The sequence below is a fragment of the Emys orbicularis genome, chromosome 8, assembly GCF_028017835.1.
Source record: "Emys orbicularis isolate rEmyOrb1 chromosome 8, rEmyOrb1.hap1, whole genome shotgun sequence".
NCBI lineage: Eukaryota > Metazoa > Chordata > Testudines > Emydidae > Emys > Emys orbicularis.
The window spans coordinates 77,424,165-77,441,291 of NC_088690.1; the positions used below are offsets into that span (position 1 = coordinate 77,424,165).

Here is a 17,127-nt window from a genome sequence, read left to right on the forward strand (position 1 = left end):
GCCAAGTGGCCTCATTTCTAACTCTGGCAGCCTGTGTGTGTGTAGGGGGGGTGCAGGCGTGTGCGCATGCATGCTTGTGTGTGACGCAAGGGTCTGTCAATGGGCGGGTGTGTTCGCACACGTATGCAGATATGTATGCACCAACCTGTGTCTGGGTGGGTGTACGTGTGTGCGCGCCTATCGGAGGTGTGTATGTATGTGCTGCATGCAGGTTTGTCACTGGGTAGGTGGGTGTGTATAGTTGTGTGGGGGTCGGTGGGCATATGCTTGTTACATCCAGATGTGCAGGCAGGCATGTGTGCGCTAGGCAACACTACCAATTTGGACAATATTTCCAACCTGCCCTAATGCTGTCAATTGCTTAAATGGACACTGGCAGAGTTCGTTACAATAAACCCCCAGAGAAATGGTTTCATTATTAAAAACGCTTTTTAGCTATCTTAAAACTAGATCTGGGCCATGTTATTTATTGATTAATTTTATTTATTTATTTGTGCATTTTTTCAGGCAAACAAAACTAGTCACATATTTGGGTTGAATCGGCAAATAGTTTTGGCTGAGTAAAAAATGGAATTTTTTTTTTTGAAAATGAAAACAATTCATTTTGACATTTTCAAAAAATTTCAGTTCAGCCATTGAACTGAAAAAAATATTAATTATTTGCTCAACTTATGATAAAATATGCTCCTTTGACCCAAACATTACAGCCTCCTGCTAGCGCATGGGACACGGAAAACAAAACTGTCTAAAAGAAAGGTGAAACTGACCAACCTATTTTCACTGCCCACGCAGAGAAAAATGCAAAAAGGAATCAAATATTTTAAGGGGCGAGAAGAAAACTAGGTTGTACATGGATGTCGTTCTTCAGGCATCATCAGTAACATGGGGAAGGACTCTGTTTTTTATATGTATATAGGCCCAGGTTCATTCCTGGGTCAATGCTCCTTCTGCACAGGGTCCAGGTGGGTGATGAGAGACGTAATTTACATCCCCACGAGCAAGCTGGGGGTGAATCCTGCCTGTTCCCCTTAATAAGGCAGCTTTACAATGTTATTGGGGAGCCTCCCACCCTAGAGTGACTCTGAATAAATAACCCATTTACATATGAACAACCGTCCCTGGCAAGCAGTATCCTGAATGCCCTTTGCGGCCAGGGCCGCCCAGAGGATTCAGGGGGCCTGGGGTCTTCCCCCACCGCCGAATTGCCGCCGAAGACCCGGCACTTCGGCGGCGGGTCCCAGGGCGGAAGGACCCACCGCCGCGGGTCTTCAGGGCACTTTGGTGGCGGGTCCCGGAGCGGAAGGACCCCCCGCCGCCGAATTGCCACCGAAGACCCGAAGCGGAAGAAGCTCTGGGGGCCCGGGCCCCGCGAGAGTTTTCTGGGGCCCCCGGAGCGAGTGAAGGACCCCGCTCCAGGGGCCCCAAAAACTCTTGTGGGGGCCCCTGCGGGGCCCGGGGCCTGGGGCAAATTGCCCCACTTGCCCCCACCTCTGGGCGGCCCTGTTTGCTGCTATTGAAGATCTGAGTATTTAAAAAATGCTCAGCCTGTTCTTCTGCTTGACCCTGTACAGTGAGGTCGTCATCCTGTGCGTACGATGGCCTAATGGCTGCCATGTAAATGGCCCTCATGTCACAGACCTATAACGACGGGCTCAAACACACACACACACACACACACACACACACACACACACACACACACACACACACACACACACAGGGGGTGTGAATCCCAGGTCACCTTCACTGACTCATGGACTTTAAGGCCAGAAGGGACCATTGTGAGCATCTAGTCTGACTTCCTGCACATCACAGGCCACAGAACCTCACCCACCCACTCCTCCTGTGATAGACCCCTAACCTCTGGCTGAGTTACTGAAGTCCTCACACCATGGTTTAAAGACTTGAAGTAACAGAGAATTCACCATTTACACTGGTTTAAAGCTGCAAGTGTCCCATGCTGCAGAGGAAGGCAATTAGCACATAGGAGAAGAAGGAATGTAGAAAGTGCATCTCAGCTTCGCTACCAGATAGCTTCAATTATTAACCAATATGGTAAAAATCTGGGTATCCCCAGTGCTTCCTGACATGTAGAGGAAGCATGTCCATTGCAGCATGGGGGACTGGGACACCGCTAGCATCCTAGGAGTTGCTATGAGGAGCAATCACTGTGCCTAGTTGAGCAAAGGACCACAGCTGTGCCTGGCCTGGACACAGATGAATGCTACATGCACCTTTTGCCCCCACCTGCAAACATAATGCTTGATCCTGCTGCCATTCAGGTGAGTGGAAAGTCTCTCCCTGACTGAATGGTTCAGGAGCGGATGCACTGGGCAGCCCCCCAGTCCAGCAAAGCATGAGCTCTGTCAATGGACCAACTCACGTGCTCAAAGCAACATGTGTGTGTAAGTGCTTGGCTGGATCAGGGTCTTACCCGGGGACCAGTCCCCTCAGTGGCACCTGATTTCATAGCTCGGCCCAATGCCCAGTAAGCAAGGACAGGGGAGCAGTTTCTGAATGAGTCTTGTCACCAGCTGCTGTTTGGAACTTTTTATTGTTCTCAGAAGGAGGGTTTTAAAAACAGTATCAGCTGCATTTCATACACAACACTGATGAAAAAAATGCTCCTTTCGCAGTTAGAAGTAGCAGCGTCGGCCCCAACACTGTCTTCTCTTTCCTGTCCGTGGCTTCGGTCACTACAGGGGCAGGCTCTGCAAAAGAGAGCGGAACAAAACCTCATACTTCATTTGCCTTATTCCATGTACACGTATCGAGCAGCGAATCACCTAAGGGCTCAGCAGCATGGTATGTCCCACACCAGGCAAGAGGGGCAGGGGAACGAGTGGCTACATGCACTGAGAATGAGCTATGGCCCACCTCTGTTGGCTGTTCAGTGCCAGAAGCCTTTGCCTGCAGTTTCAAGAGCTCAATGAACTGTGGCGATCGATCTTACCTCCTGCTCCTGGGGGGGTCCCTGTCGGGGCAGGTGTCACAGCACAACCCTCATGTGCAGCCCCTTGTGGCCCACAGGAGCACTGCCTTCACCTCCCTCTTCCTTCTTTCAATCATTTACTCAGCCGCCAGTACTACAAACAGACACCCCCTTTGTGTGGGCTCTGATTTATTAACTCGACTACAAAGTACAAAACCCTCATCTTTAGCCCCTCAGGTCCACGCCCTGCTGGGGTCCGGATACGGTTCAGGTAGGCTCCCTCTCCCCAGTTCCAGACTCTCCAGCCCTGTCTCCTACAGCTGGGTTATAATGTCCACGCTCCCTGGAGCAGGGCCTCAGCCATCCTCTGGGAGCTGGGGTGTAATTCAGGCCAGTGGCAGGCCTCAGCCAGCTTCTCCCCAGCTGGCCCTTTTCCCCAGGCAACTCTTTCTCGCCTAGCCTTGGCGGGGTCAGCAGGCAGACAGCCGCCTCGTGCAGTGCAAGCTTCTCTCTGTTATGTGGGAGGAGACAGCCTATTCTGCCCTGCTCTCCTGGGCTCAGACTGCCTGGCTGTAGAGGGTGGAAGGCTGCCCACCCTGCACTACAAGGCTCCTGGTCCGAGCTCCTTAAAGGAACAGTAATGGGTTTTTCCGCCCAAACACTAATTATTCCCCAGAACTGCTTCCTCTCTGCCAGCATCTGCCTCTGCCACTTCCTCCACCCTTGTGAACTCCCAAAACCTTAAAGGGCCACGCCAAGGGATGGGTTGGCTGAGCCCTAATCTCTACTGCTCTTCATGGGGCCAGAGCATCCCAGCATAGCAGGGTGGCGATTGATTGCAGATTCTGGGGGGAAGATTGGCACTGATGTAGCTGTGAGGATGATGATGATAAACCTTCTCGCTGCAGCCCGTCTATAGTTAACCCACACAAGGCCCCAGGGAGGGACATAAGTGATTGCCCCTATATTACAGAGCGTTCAGCTGAGGCACAGGGAAGCTAAGTGACTTGCTCAAGGTCACACAGTGAGTTAGGGGCAGAGCAGAGAACCTAATTTGGGATTCCTGATTCCCTCCCCCACTTCTGTAACCAATAGACAACACTCCATCATTTTACATGGCTGAAGAAATAAAGAGCAGAAAATCATACTCTGATGAAATACTCTGATGCAACTTGTATTTATCCAGAGGGAATGTAATATTTCCCTATCCAGGCTTCTGGGCTATAGAGGACATGATCTCCTGAGACACCACGGTCTGGGAGTTAGGCACCGAAAAACCTTTGAGGATCTGGGCCAAAATGCACACAACACTGCCCTGAGCTCCAAGCCACTGGGAAAATGAATGCCATTAATGGAATCAAGTGAAAGTGAGTGATGTGGAATATGCATGGAAGATGGAGGGACACAGTATCCTCCAGACGGGTAGATACTCTGCGGCAATGCGGGAAGGTGCACTGCACAGCTGCAATGCCAGCATTTCAGGGGCTAGGTATATTGATGATGATAGAAGAGCTGGAAATAGGTGGGTGACTTGAGGAAAACAACCTGTCAAACACATGGTCTCATCACAAATGTGTCAGTGAAGCACATAAAGAATGTGACAAAAGGAACTTACCAGACTGCATTGACTGTTGTTCCCTTGGCCATAGTTCCTACCACTCTTCATTCAGTGGAGCCTCCAAGAACCCAAATTCCTTGTCTACATGACACTTGTCAAAGAAAATCTTGCTGTCAAAATCTGTTTTATCTTCAAGAACACCACTCTTAGGGGCCAGGTTACCTCCGGTCCAGCACCAACTTATTTGCTGTTTTGAAATATGTACAATAATGTGTTTCATGATCATTCACGGAAGGGACATTAAACCCCAAAGTCTTTGCAACAGCCATTGGCATTAATTGTACAGTCATACCTTATGGGATAGTTTGGGGTCCAGTTATGAATTCCATGCTGTTTTAGGAACAATACTGGTACTTATAACAGTCGTTGTGAAGGCGATCATCCATCTTGTAGCAGGAAGCTGGCAGCTATGTCTGGAGACTGTGTGACAGGGCTATCAAGGTCCATTAACATTCACTTCCTCTGCCCTGGTAGAACAATGAGGTTGCTACCAACAGAACCATTGACTTTTGATGACTCTGCCCCAGTAATTCGTAGGGGGTTGGAGCATGGAAAATCCCCAGCAGAAGTATAGAAACAAACAAACAAAAGTGGCACAGACTGCTTTGAAAAATGACATGCTCTGTAAGGAAATGGAGCCATTCCACCACTCAAACAGACCTCCCCTGGGGAAGTGGGGCTTTGCCTTCACCCAAGGACACGGTCCAAATCCCAAGGACTCAGTAGCAGTGAGGATTCAAGAGTGGGGTTGTGTTAAAGATGTTTGCTGATTTGCCTAGATTGGTAAATGTCCTATGCTCTCTAAGGGCTTGTTTACACTGGGACACTCGGGAAATTAATCCGAACTAACGAAAGATGTGAATTTAAAGTGGATTAGTTAAACCGCATTAAATCCCTGTGTGAACACTCTCGTTCAGAATTAAAGTGGCCTTAATTTGGTTTAGCTTAATCTGAATTCGGATTAATTTTCCTGACTGTCCCTTTGTAAACAAGCCCTAAGAGTAAAGTGTGCATGTTTAAGAAGTTCCTTGCACAGCCACATGTTCCTGAAGAATCAAATTATAAACCAGACATCCCATGGGGCAGAGGCAGGAGGGAAGTGCTGCATGGGAACATGCATAAGCAACTGGAGAGCCTTGGGAGGTTCAGCACTGATCTTGGGGTCTAGAGCAGTTGGCCTGTGGAGTCTCCCATCCCAAGGAAGGAGTTCAGACACGCAGTCTACACCCTGGGAGTGTGCCTAGAGGAGGAAGCAGAGACAGTGCCTGGCCTCTCTACAAACCCAGCAGACTGGAAGCAGGTGGAATCCAAAGGTTCACTACCGCAGACTGGTGACCGTCCACAAGGGGCAGACTCAACCAGGACAAATTGATTCATATGCATCCGAAGAAGTGGGTTGTAGCCCACGAAAGCTTATGCTCTAATAAATTTGTTAGTCTCTAAGGTGCCACAAGTACTCCTGTTATTTTTGCGGATACAGACTAACACGGCTGCTACTCTGAAACCTGACAAATTGATTATAACTCACTGCACAGTATAGCTTTGTCATCATGTAACTGTAATCTTGTCTTGAGCTGGTGTTTGCCCTTCTAGGCAGCTGACTGCATACGGTATGTTATATTCCACCAACTGTACAGTTCAGTTCAACCCATGTTTGACTTTCAGCCATCTCACAAATGTCTGAAAACCACTCATCTTTTGCAAGCTAAATTTGGAAAGGAGCTATCCCAAATTGGAGACTGGATTTGTTAGTGTTTTAGTTAGCAAACGTACAATGTAATGTAAGAATGTTCTCCCTTTGGATCGCCAAAGCTAGTCAGGAATTGCAGATGCACATGAGCTGTTTCTAATAATGTTATATAGTATTGTTAAATGGACACTATGGTTAATTTAGACCCAGCATTTAGAGTCTGCCAGTCTTACTCACATTGAGTAGCACTTACTCACACAAGCAGATTTGAAAGCACTATGTGAAGTTGAAAGGATGTGGCCTGAAGATTTTATAAAAATACGACTTTGCAAAACCTTTTATCAACAGAAATATTTCTGTGCAATCAAACAACAAGTGAAACCACTAGAAACAGCCAGTTAGTTTGGATTTAAACATTCCCTCACAGGGATTGCAACCAAGAGTCCTATGAGGTGAAATGCTGGCTATTCTCCCACCACCCAAAGCCTGCCCCACCTCCATTCCCGCCATCGACCTGTAACTTCACTTGAGGAGATCTCTTTTCCTGACCCCTGTGCTCCTCTCAGCAGAAGACAATATGCTCAGCACAAATGACAAAGCTGTCAAACTCATGTTTGCAGGACTGCACTATAATGGGCTGTCCAGACTTCTGCTTGCAAAGTGTGCCCAGGGCATTTCATTGTGCAATCCCTTTGATCTTGTAGGCATCACCCACACACCTTCTGTTTTCTCGCATCTTTGTACTGGGAATTGCTTGAATAAATATTTCAAATGAAAAAATATCTCTCCCTCCCCCAACTGTGTTTTATAGGGTTTGTTGGAACAATGAATACAGATCATGGGAGCAGCAATATAGTCATAGGAGGTTGCTCAAATTAAAAGCTTAGCTGTTTTCTCTACAAAATGGGACAACAAATATACTGACAAGACCATTACCCATGAAGGTGTGTCACAGTAAGGAAATCACCTGCGTTACCATCGCCAGTAATCTAGACTGGGGTTCTCAAACTTTTTCCCTAGTGTGGATGACATCTTAATGCAGAGATTCTCCTATGGGCCACTCCCTTTGCATCTGCAACCAAGTGGATCACCTCCTCTCCCCCACATGATCATGTCACTGATTTGTAGCATCTGCCACAATGTCTGCCATGGGGAAGTCTTAGGATAATGTATCTGTGGATTTTAGTGGCCCTTAGTGAGATAAGCCTGTTGGGTCACACTTTATATTAAGGTTCCATTTCTAAATCGTTTATAAAAGGCTAATAAATATTTAATAGAGGTTTTAATAACCAGAGACTGCTATAGGAGCCCACAGGTTGCTTAGAAGCATGGTTTAGAACCACCTTGTTCTGCTGTGTTTATAACCACCTACACCACAGATTACTCCTGCATGTCACATCCATTAATCAATTATTAGCTATGGACTATTTATAAATGTCCCCCTCCCTGAAGTGTGACCCTGCTTTGTCCTTCAGGAAGGAATTGCTCACGCTGTCTGAGTCAGCACTAGCCAGCACTTTGCAGATTACCAGCAAGCAGCCTCCAGGCCACCAGCAGACCCCAGGCTGCACTTTGGGATCTCTGCTCTTGGTTGTACAGCAGACCAGCTGCTGTGCGCGCATTGTCAGCACTGTCAGGGAGGGTGAGGTGTCTGACAGGAGGCGGGGAGGTACCTTCCGACGTGCTCTCTTCTGGGTTGCACTGGCAGTATCTCCGGGAGAAGTGGATCAGCACACGCTCCCGTTCCTGTGTCTCTCCCATCAGAGGGAACGCTTTCAAGAACGTTCTGCAAATAGAAAAGGACATTTCATCTTATGGGTCTAGACAGAAATCCACAGCCCAGGGCCCCTCCTGAGCTATGCAGGGAGCAAAGGGGCAACAGCCTTTCTGCAAGACTATGGAGCAGCTGTGGAGCTGCTCTGTGGACTCTAGCTCAACCCCATGGCCTGCGTGCTTCTGAGTGACCCCACTCAGAGAGCGGCATCTTCTCACCCTGCCCTGCCCCCGATGGCCTGTTCCCACTAATATCCTGCATGCTGGGCTCCGTGCCAGCTCAGCTCCCTGAATCCAGCCCTGTCCTTCGCACAGGAGAATGGTGCCAGCTGGGGCTGGGTTTGCCTCACGGTCAACTGGGCGTTACTTTAATTTGGTGTTTTCCACAGAGAGATGGGTCCTAACTAGAACCACAGACCCAAACCCCTTCAAGCTCTGGCCAAGTGTGGTTCGTGCAGCTCAGACCCTGTTTCCAATGGGAGCATATCGTGCCGATCATTATATCACGGTAAATATTTAACCACAGCTGGGATTCCTGTTACCCCAACACATCTGTCAGCCTCCAGCTGTCATTATACACACAATCAGTCATCAAACCTTAACTGCATGAGCGGGGTGGCAATACATGGCAAATAATGATACCACATGGCAAATTGGAAACACGGGGCTTCTAGATCAATTTGTCCTGGGGTAGGTCTTTAATGAAAACAGAGCGGCTCACCTGAGTGCTTTGTCCAGGGTGAGCCCAGTGAAGTCAAAGAAACTGAGATATTCTTCTGCTACCAACTTGCTAAATTCATTGCTGTAATTAAAGAGGGAGCAATCAGCTGACCCATAGGGGAAGAACACTCTCTTTATAACAGGAATCTCAGAGTCTCCTCCCCTGGCCAACCCAACTTCCAGCAGGTACTTGCAGAGATTCTAAAATCCCCCGCCTTAAATCCTTGGGGTAGATTTTCACAGGCATAAAGGGCAGTTCAGTGACCCTTGATGGATGTTTAATGAGAGTTGAGCACCTAACAGCCCTTTGTGCCTGTGAAAACAGAGTTGGGGGCCTAACTCCCCCAGTTGCCTTTGAAAATCTGCCCCTTTATTGCCTGTGTAGTGAACCCTGGCTGCCTACACAGAGACAAAACAGTCAATGGTGAGCATTGAATCTAGGACCCCCAGCACAAGTCCCTGCCGTTTGAACGGAATGAGTCGTTCAGCTACGGGTAAGTACAGTAAGAAGCAGGGTCTTTGCTGGGTCCAGCCACTAGAGGGAGACATAGACAATGACTTTAGACAAAGCCAGTGGATTAGGCTTGTTGAGCTGTTTTGATGATGTCAGAGTGATGGAGTAACTCTTGCCAGTACACAGCTGGGACTAGCTCACTGAAACACACACACAAGGTCTTATGCCTGTTATGTGACAGGGATGGAAGGAAAGGGTGGGGGGGGGAGCAGGGAAAGACAACCAGGCCTCCCTGTGGGGATGGAGTGTGTGAGAAGAGAGGCTGGGGGAGGGGAAGAGTGAGGAGGGGGCTGAAGGAGAACATGGGTTTTGGAATAGCCCTCTCAGCTGCATCTCTGGACCTGGCCATCTATAATACCACTTGGTGATCACAGGAATTTTCACCAGCAACAATTCTCTATGCCATGTTTTAATCTTTATGGAAGAAGGTAAGTTCATAGATTTATAGATCTGAAGGCCAGAAGGGACCATAAAACTGACCTCCTGTAAAACACAGGCCAGAGAATTTCACCTAGTTACTCCTGTACTGAACCCAATCTCTTGTGTTAGACTATCATTATTTGTATTATTTACTATCTGTATGACCATAATGCCTAGAAACCCTAGTCATCATGGACCCCACTGTGCTGGCGCTGTCCAAACAGAACAAAAAGACTGTCCTTACTCCAAAAAGTGTCCAATCTAAGTATAAGACAAGAAACAACAGATGGATACAGATGGGCCAATGGAGGCATACAAGGAAACAATGAGACAGTGTTGGTCTGCATGAGGGCAAAGCATCTCTTCCAGAAAGGCATCCAGTCTGGATCTGAAGGTGTCAAGAGATGGAGACTCCACCGCTTCAGTTGGTCATGCCAGGGGTTAATCACCCTCACTATTAAAATTAGGTTCCTTTCTCAGTTTAATTTGTCTGGCTTTAACTTCCAGCCATTGGTTTTCCTTGTACCTTTCTCCGTTAGATTAAGGACTCTTTTAGTACCCAGTGTTTTCTTCCAGTAAAGGTTCTTATATGCTGTAATCAAGTCACCGCTTGATCTTCTTTTTGGTGAGCAAAACAGGTAGAGCTCCTTTCGTTAACTCTGGCTGCTAGTGCTGGGCCACACATTACTGCTGACAGGCTGAAGAGCTTCTGAAGTTGGGTTTGAGGGGAAGGAACCCAAATGAGGAACCTTGGGAGCCATCAAAAAGAGCAGGTTGGAATAGATATCAAGCCACAAATCCTCTCTGCTCCAAACGACAGAGGAAAAGCATCTGTCACCTGCTCTTTATCATCTCTCATCCTTTATAGGAACTACACTTCAGAGTGGAAGGAGACAGTGCAAACGGCCCCCACAAAGCTGTTGTTAAAGATTCGTATAGGCCAAGATGTGCTGTGACATTCATGAGCCGTACTCTGACTGCAGTGAGCCACTGCGTTCGTAAGATATTAATGCACTTTTCAGGTGCCTGTTAGCTCCTGGCATCGATATGCCCCTGATACAGCTACTGACAGCCTGCTACTGCACTCTCTTCATGGCTTAATGCTGTGTGACTGGGAAGGACATGGCTTGACTTCCAGGTTCAGCGTGCAGCCCTGGCAGACAGAAACCAGGTATTTTAACTTGAAAACCAAGCCAAATTGACAAGGGAGGCACTGAGTGAGAATAACCAAAGGATCCTGTTGTGTCTCTTTTCTTCTGACTATAAAGCATGTTCCTCCCGGCGCTGTAAAGCATCTAGAAGATGTTGCCTGTCAAAATGGCAATTGCAGCTGAATATAGTGTTCCATCTCCAGGGCTTGCCCATGAAAGACATTTTGGTTGCGGACGGAGGACAAGGAACGCCACACAGTTGCGAAGGGCATATTTTGAAAACGCCTTTTATGTCTGATTAACTCATCCGCTGTTTGCTGGTGTCATTGCATTTCATATGAATTTTTAAATGATCTGCAGAGCCATTATGTACAATGTAGCCAGCATGTGCGGACCACAATCTATTTCCTAAACAGCCATGTCAAGCCGCAGGCTACGGAATCCTCAGCAGAACTTCGGGGTCTGATTTTACACCTGGGCTGCCTAGAATCAGGCTCCTAACGCTCCGTCTACACTGCACTCAGAGGTCTGGCTGCCGCATGTGTAGCCTCGCCCCAGCTAGCTTTGATCTAGCCTAGCTCCAATAACGATAGCAATGAAGTGGTGGCAGCGTGGGTTAGCCATTCAAGTACATATCCAGGATCCCAGGTGGGCTTGGACATCCCGCATTGCTATGGCTCCACTGCTATTCTAATTGGATCTAGCTAGATCAAAGCTAGCTTGGCTATTTCAAACTGTGCTGCAGTGTAGACAGACCCTTCCTCCCTGTGTGAGTGGCGTATGGGGGCCATAAACAGCTGCTGAGGGCCAGGGGAGATTTCCACCATGCAGGCAATGCATTGGGCTGCTGTAGGTGGCCCACAGTGTATGGAGTGTTCTGGGGCGGAGCTGACGGGGTGTTGCAAATATGAGAGGGAGGGGCATAGCACACACCACTGCAGCCATTCTGGCTCTCTGCAGCCTCAAAGGGGAGCATGGATCAGCGTTCACATCACACTCCCCGTCAGTACCTGGCCCGGGCCGGGGAAGCTAACGATCCAACCAGCGGACCAAATTCAGTGCTGAATCCTGGTTCCGTGCCACCTGAGGCACGTTGTGCATACACTAAGAAGAAGGAGCAGCCTCGAATCAGGAGGTAGGAAGGTGTCATAAGCTGAAAGCCACCTTTGCCCACGCGCCTCGGGGCAGCAGAGAATCTCACCCTGTATTCAGGGACCGAAATAAGTGACCTGATCTTTCAAAAGTGCTGGTCAGTTGCCATGATCTTCAGCCCTGATCCCGAGCTCAGTGGTAACTGCTGGTTGACTTCTGAAAATCAGGCCACTTATTTAGGGACCTAACTATTGGCTCAAGGGCCTAACTTCATGCCTCCAGTTTTGAAAATCCTGGCAAAGGAGTTTTGTATAAAAGCCAGTGCATTTCCTGTGGCTGCAGAGATACCCAGCCCTTGTTCAGAACTCTCAATGTGGCTTGTTTGCTCTTTGCCTGTGGCGCTGCAGCCTAGCGATGCCTCCATTAATATTTGATATTAATACCAAAAATTAATGAACGAATAATTGATGGATGTTTGCGAGAAATGGGTAATTATCTCAGCTTAACAGCATATGCCCTTTGGAGCACCAGTAATTCATATAATGATGGCCCTTTTCAGTCTCATGAAAAATGTGATGCTTAATGCTAATTATCCTACATTGATATAGAGCCTTTCATCTCAAAGGATCCCAAAGCATTTTACAAACTGATATGCCAGCCACACAGGGATCATTCATCCATCATTGTAATGCTGCTGCGTCTGGAGTGAAACAGTGTTCAACAACATAACACAACGGCTGAGGTCAGGAAGAGAAAAATGCCTGCAGTGAAAATTGCAGGGTTAATTTAGGGAGGCAGAATGTAATGATCTATGTTGGAATTTGTCCAGGACATTGGACTAACATCTGCATTAGCACAAAGGGGCCTTGTAGCGCTACCTAATACAAATAATGAATGACGGTATTATTTTTATAAGTCCAAAATGTGCGAGGAATTTCGCACAACAGAGGACATCACTGCCCCAAAGCCCTTACAAGTTTAGACATAAACTTCAGAGATAACTACAGACAAAAGACGGATAAGAGAGAAGGGGAACAAGGGGTATGCTTAAGGCCCCAATCCTGCAAGTGAATCCAAGTGCAGATCTTTACTCCTGCATGGAATCTCATGGACTTAATAACTGAAGGCGAGCAGAGCTGTGTTAATGGTTCCTTTGCAGGATCTGAGCTCAGGGTCATGGAATTGTTGGTTTATCCATGTGGGCAACTTGCTGGCTCTGCTGTGTTTTTGTTTGTTTGGGTGGCTTTGGAATCAGAATTGGACTTGAACTTTTATTTTCTGTAACGAGAGCTGTGGAGACATTAGCAGCCACAGCTGGTTAGGACCTTGGCTTTCCATGTCAGCCAAAGGGAGGCCGCGTCAGTGAAGCAACATTTCTGAGCCTCACCCTGGGGAATTGGCTTAGCGTTAAGTTAGAGGGAACAGAGCTGTCCAGTTGCATCTCCAGCTCCACTGCCTACAGTGCCTGAGATTTCCGTGGAGGTCTCCCATCCAGTGCTTAATGTGTGCCAGGGTTTGCCAGGGCTGAGCTGCGGCACCTCTGGGCTTGGCAGTTCAGAGCCCTGGCACCTCTGGGCTTGCTGCATCAGTTATGAATGTAAAAAATTGCTTGAGCCCCCAGCACCTCTTTCATTACATATTAAGCACTGCTCCCATCCACACATTACTGTGGCTTGATCTTGCCTAGCTTACGATATCTGACAGAATCCCACCATAAAGCAAGTGGTGCTTGATTTTATTAGCATTTGTATTTATTTTGAACGTACAGTGTCGCGGATCCCGTGCTGCAGGCACAATACACACATTACATGCATTAGAAACAGCTCATCAAAATAGATCAGAGAGATTTCTAATGAAAAACACAACTCCTGCAGAGTCATTCCTGCCAGAGACGTGGCCTCCATGTCCCACTCCCTTTCCCTTCGCTGGGAGAGGATGCAGGTCGTGCAGCGTGTCCTTTGGGTCGTCAGATCTGGCTTTGGACAAATCAAGGCAGGAAACACATTCAAGAGCCCAGGACACACCTCACTGGGAAAGCCCCGTACCAGCCCCTCTTCATTAAACCCAGAGACTATTCGCTCCAGTTCCTTGGAAGATCCCAGCTTCCGCGGCATCGCACAAGTTAAACGTCCCCATTCCTCCCTTCTGTTCGTTTGCATCGCTTGCCACCTCTGTGCCTGGCTGGAGTAGGAGGATCTATTGCAATGGATCTCCACCCATGCATAAAAGGGGCAGCTGAAGGCACCCAGCCCCTGCAAGGAAACAAAAAACATGTTAATTAGCAAACAGGTTTCACTGGCAGCCATGACTCCCTCAGGGAAGATTAAGGACTAGATTCCAGATCCATTGGGAATCAATGGGAATCTTTCCATTGCTTTCCATGGGCACTGGATCAGAGGGAATAGAGCCTGGATCAGGTCCTAAATTGATACCAACCAGGGCATCCCTAGGGTAGAGAGACTCCAGGCCTGGCCCTATATGAGTTCATAGTATAATTTATACAGTACAGGGAAACCATTGCCTGGAAAGCAATAAGACTCCCAATCAGGGGTTTGAGAGTTCCCTTGGCTAGTGGGCCAGGCCAAGCAGAAAATCCCATAGGGCCAATATCTAACCTCTGCCTGGTGTTTTCTCCCCCCTCCAAAGATTGCTCCTCTTGTGAAGGAGCAGCGACTAATACAGGTTTTTAGATTGTTGTAGTTACTAATACTCTTATGCCAGAGCCAGGAGCAGAACCCAGGAGTTGTGACCCTTTCAAATATTTCTCCCCTGAATATCGGCACAGGGTTAGAAGTGGATACATACTGCACTGTTTTAAGATCCATTTCTCGAGCCACAATATTCTACATAACCAATTGGGTTATTCTCCAAGCTCAACTTTGCCCCTCTACTGTGAATTCAAAGAGATTCCCTCTTAAGAGTAAGTAACGAAGTGCAGTAAAACTACTTACATGCCAGGGGAGAAGGTCACATTGCCACATCCAGTCCAGGTTTGAAGGGTGTGGCCATGGGGGCTCTCCAGCCCACTACAGGGCAGCTGATGGCTCACGGTGCAGTAGAGTAGTTGTCATCTCTGTGTATGCTCGTTATTGTCTGAGTGGCTTTGTGAACACGCTCTCTGCTGGGGCCTCAGTATTCTTATTTCATGGCAGGTAATGAAAGCAGCATTCTGAATCAGTGTCCGAAATGCCATCGTATAGGTCCCCTGATTGTCACCTGCGATGGGGCAGGTGGTTTCATTGGTGTTTGTTCTTGCCCTTTGACTGGCAGAAGAGGGGCTGCAGGTACTAGATGCTACGAGCTGGTCTGATCCTTCTCTGTCCAGCGCTCCTGTTCGTTTCAGCAGGAGTTGTAAACGTTAGGGCTGCAGGCCTAATACTCTAATTGTAGTGGAGCCTGTGAGTGACTGTGGCACTTTTAATATAAGCTGCCCCTAAACTGGGGTCAGATGTCAGATGGAAAGGACAATGTGGGGCGCTTACTCACAGGGCCAGGATCCTCCCCTTTAGGAGTGAAAGTAACTTAAAGGATTTACTGGTACGCTGGAGTCCTGAGCAGGGGGCGGGGCCTCAACAGGAAGGGGCGGGGCCTCAAATGGAAGGAGCGTGGCCTTTAAATCTTGATTTAAAGGGCCCCATACTCCAGTTGCGGTAGTGGCAGCTGGGAGCCCGCAACCAACTGCAGAGGTGGCTGGGAGCCCTGGGGCTCAGGGACCATTTAAAGGGCCCGGGGCTCCGGCCACCGCTACTTCAGCGGAGCCCCGGGCCCTTTAAATCGCTGCTGAGCCCTGCTGCCGGAGCCCTGGGGTAGCAGTGGCGGGGCTCCAGGGTGATTTAAAAGGCTTGGGGCTCCCAGCCGCCACTACCGCAGCGGAGCCCCGGGCCCTTTAAATCACCGCCAGAGCCCCGGGGGTCCCCGGCCACCTCTGCTACCCGGGGGCTCTGGCAGCGGGGCTCTGGCAGCAATTTAAAGGGCCTGGGGCTCCAGCCGCTGCTGGGAGCCCCAGGCCCTTTAAATTGCCACCTGAGGAAGCCGGTCCAGTACAGCGCACCAGCTCTTGCCGGTACGCCGTACTGGGGGGCAGGGCCGGCTTTAGGCCGATTCAGCTGAATCGGGCCCCACGCCTAAAAGGGCCCCGCAGCTGTCCACACCTCTCCCCCAGCTCACTTCCCCCTCCTCCCCTCCCCTGAACGCTCCGCCCCCTGCTCCTCCCCCTCCCCTGCTTCCCGCGAATCAGATGTTCAAGGAAGTCTGAAAACAAGCAGGGGCAGGCGGGCACCAGCAGGTAAGCTGGGGCGGAGGGGGACGCGAGGAGGAGGGCTCTGGGGAGGCACGGCACGGCCCAGTCCGGCCCTGGCCGAGCGGCTCCCTCCGGCCCCGGCCCAGCCAAGTGGCTCCGGCCCCGGCCCCAGCAGCTCTGGCCCGGCTCGGGCCCCGGGGCACCGGCCCCAGTTCCGGCTGAGCGCGCCGGCCCCGGCCCGACCCCAAGCCCCGCAACCCTGGCTGGAGCTACGGCTGGAGCGCAGCCCGATTCCTGGGGGCGGGGCTTGCCGCAAGCCTCGCCCCCAGGAATTGGGCCCCGCTCTTGCTAAAGCCAGCCCTGCTGGGGGGTACCGGCTTACTTTCACCTCTGCTCCTCTTCCCCTTGGATGCAACCCCCATTGGACAATCCAGGCTTACCGGTAACAGGCACAAACCTCACAAATATACAGAACAAGGAAAGGGAACATCAGCCAGGCTTGAAAGAACTACAAGAGGAAACAGCCTGAGAACTAACCCTTACTGGAATCACCCAGGGAGATCGAAACTGACATGGTGTAGAACTGAGAGGTTATCCCTTTGTAGCGTTAGCAGTGACACCTGCTGTTCGTTTTCTTTGAGAGACAACTGAGTCCCTGCTTTGTACATGACTGAGCCCAGTGGAGGCATTCAATAAAAAACAGTGATAAGAGTTTTATTGGGGTTCTCCCCAACAACCACCTCTTCTAAGCAAAGTCCCTGGAGTGGTGCCTTACATCAGATTTCAGTATATGTTATGTCAGAAATGGGTCCTAATCAAAAAGTCCAGATCTGGATCTCAAACCCCTTAGACTCTGGGGGTGTTAGTTTCAGGGGTCTTGTTTGGACCTATTATAAAGTCAGAGCAAGAACTTGTTCATCTGTGATCATCTGTGAAATTCAGATCATGATCCTGGTCCACCCTCTGAACATCCCCAA

General features: G+C 49.3%; 1 protein-coding gene across 1 annotated transcript in view; it reads right to left on the reverse strand.

Annotated features, from left to right (window-relative positions):
• The window catches only part of PSD2 (pleckstrin and Sec7 domain containing 2), a 100,170-nt gene that overhangs the window by 48,793 nt on the left and 34,250 nt on the right, over positions 1-17,127 (reverse strand). Inside the window, exons 4-5 of the mRNA XM_065409306.1 lie at positions 8,735-8,815; positions 7,914-8,026 (exon numbers count right to left, since the gene is read on the reverse strand). Coding sequence (XP_065265378.1) covers positions 7,914-8,026; positions 8,735-8,815 — 194 coding nt within the window. The remainder of the gene's footprint in view (positions 1-7,913; positions 8,027-8,734; positions 8,816-17,127) is intronic.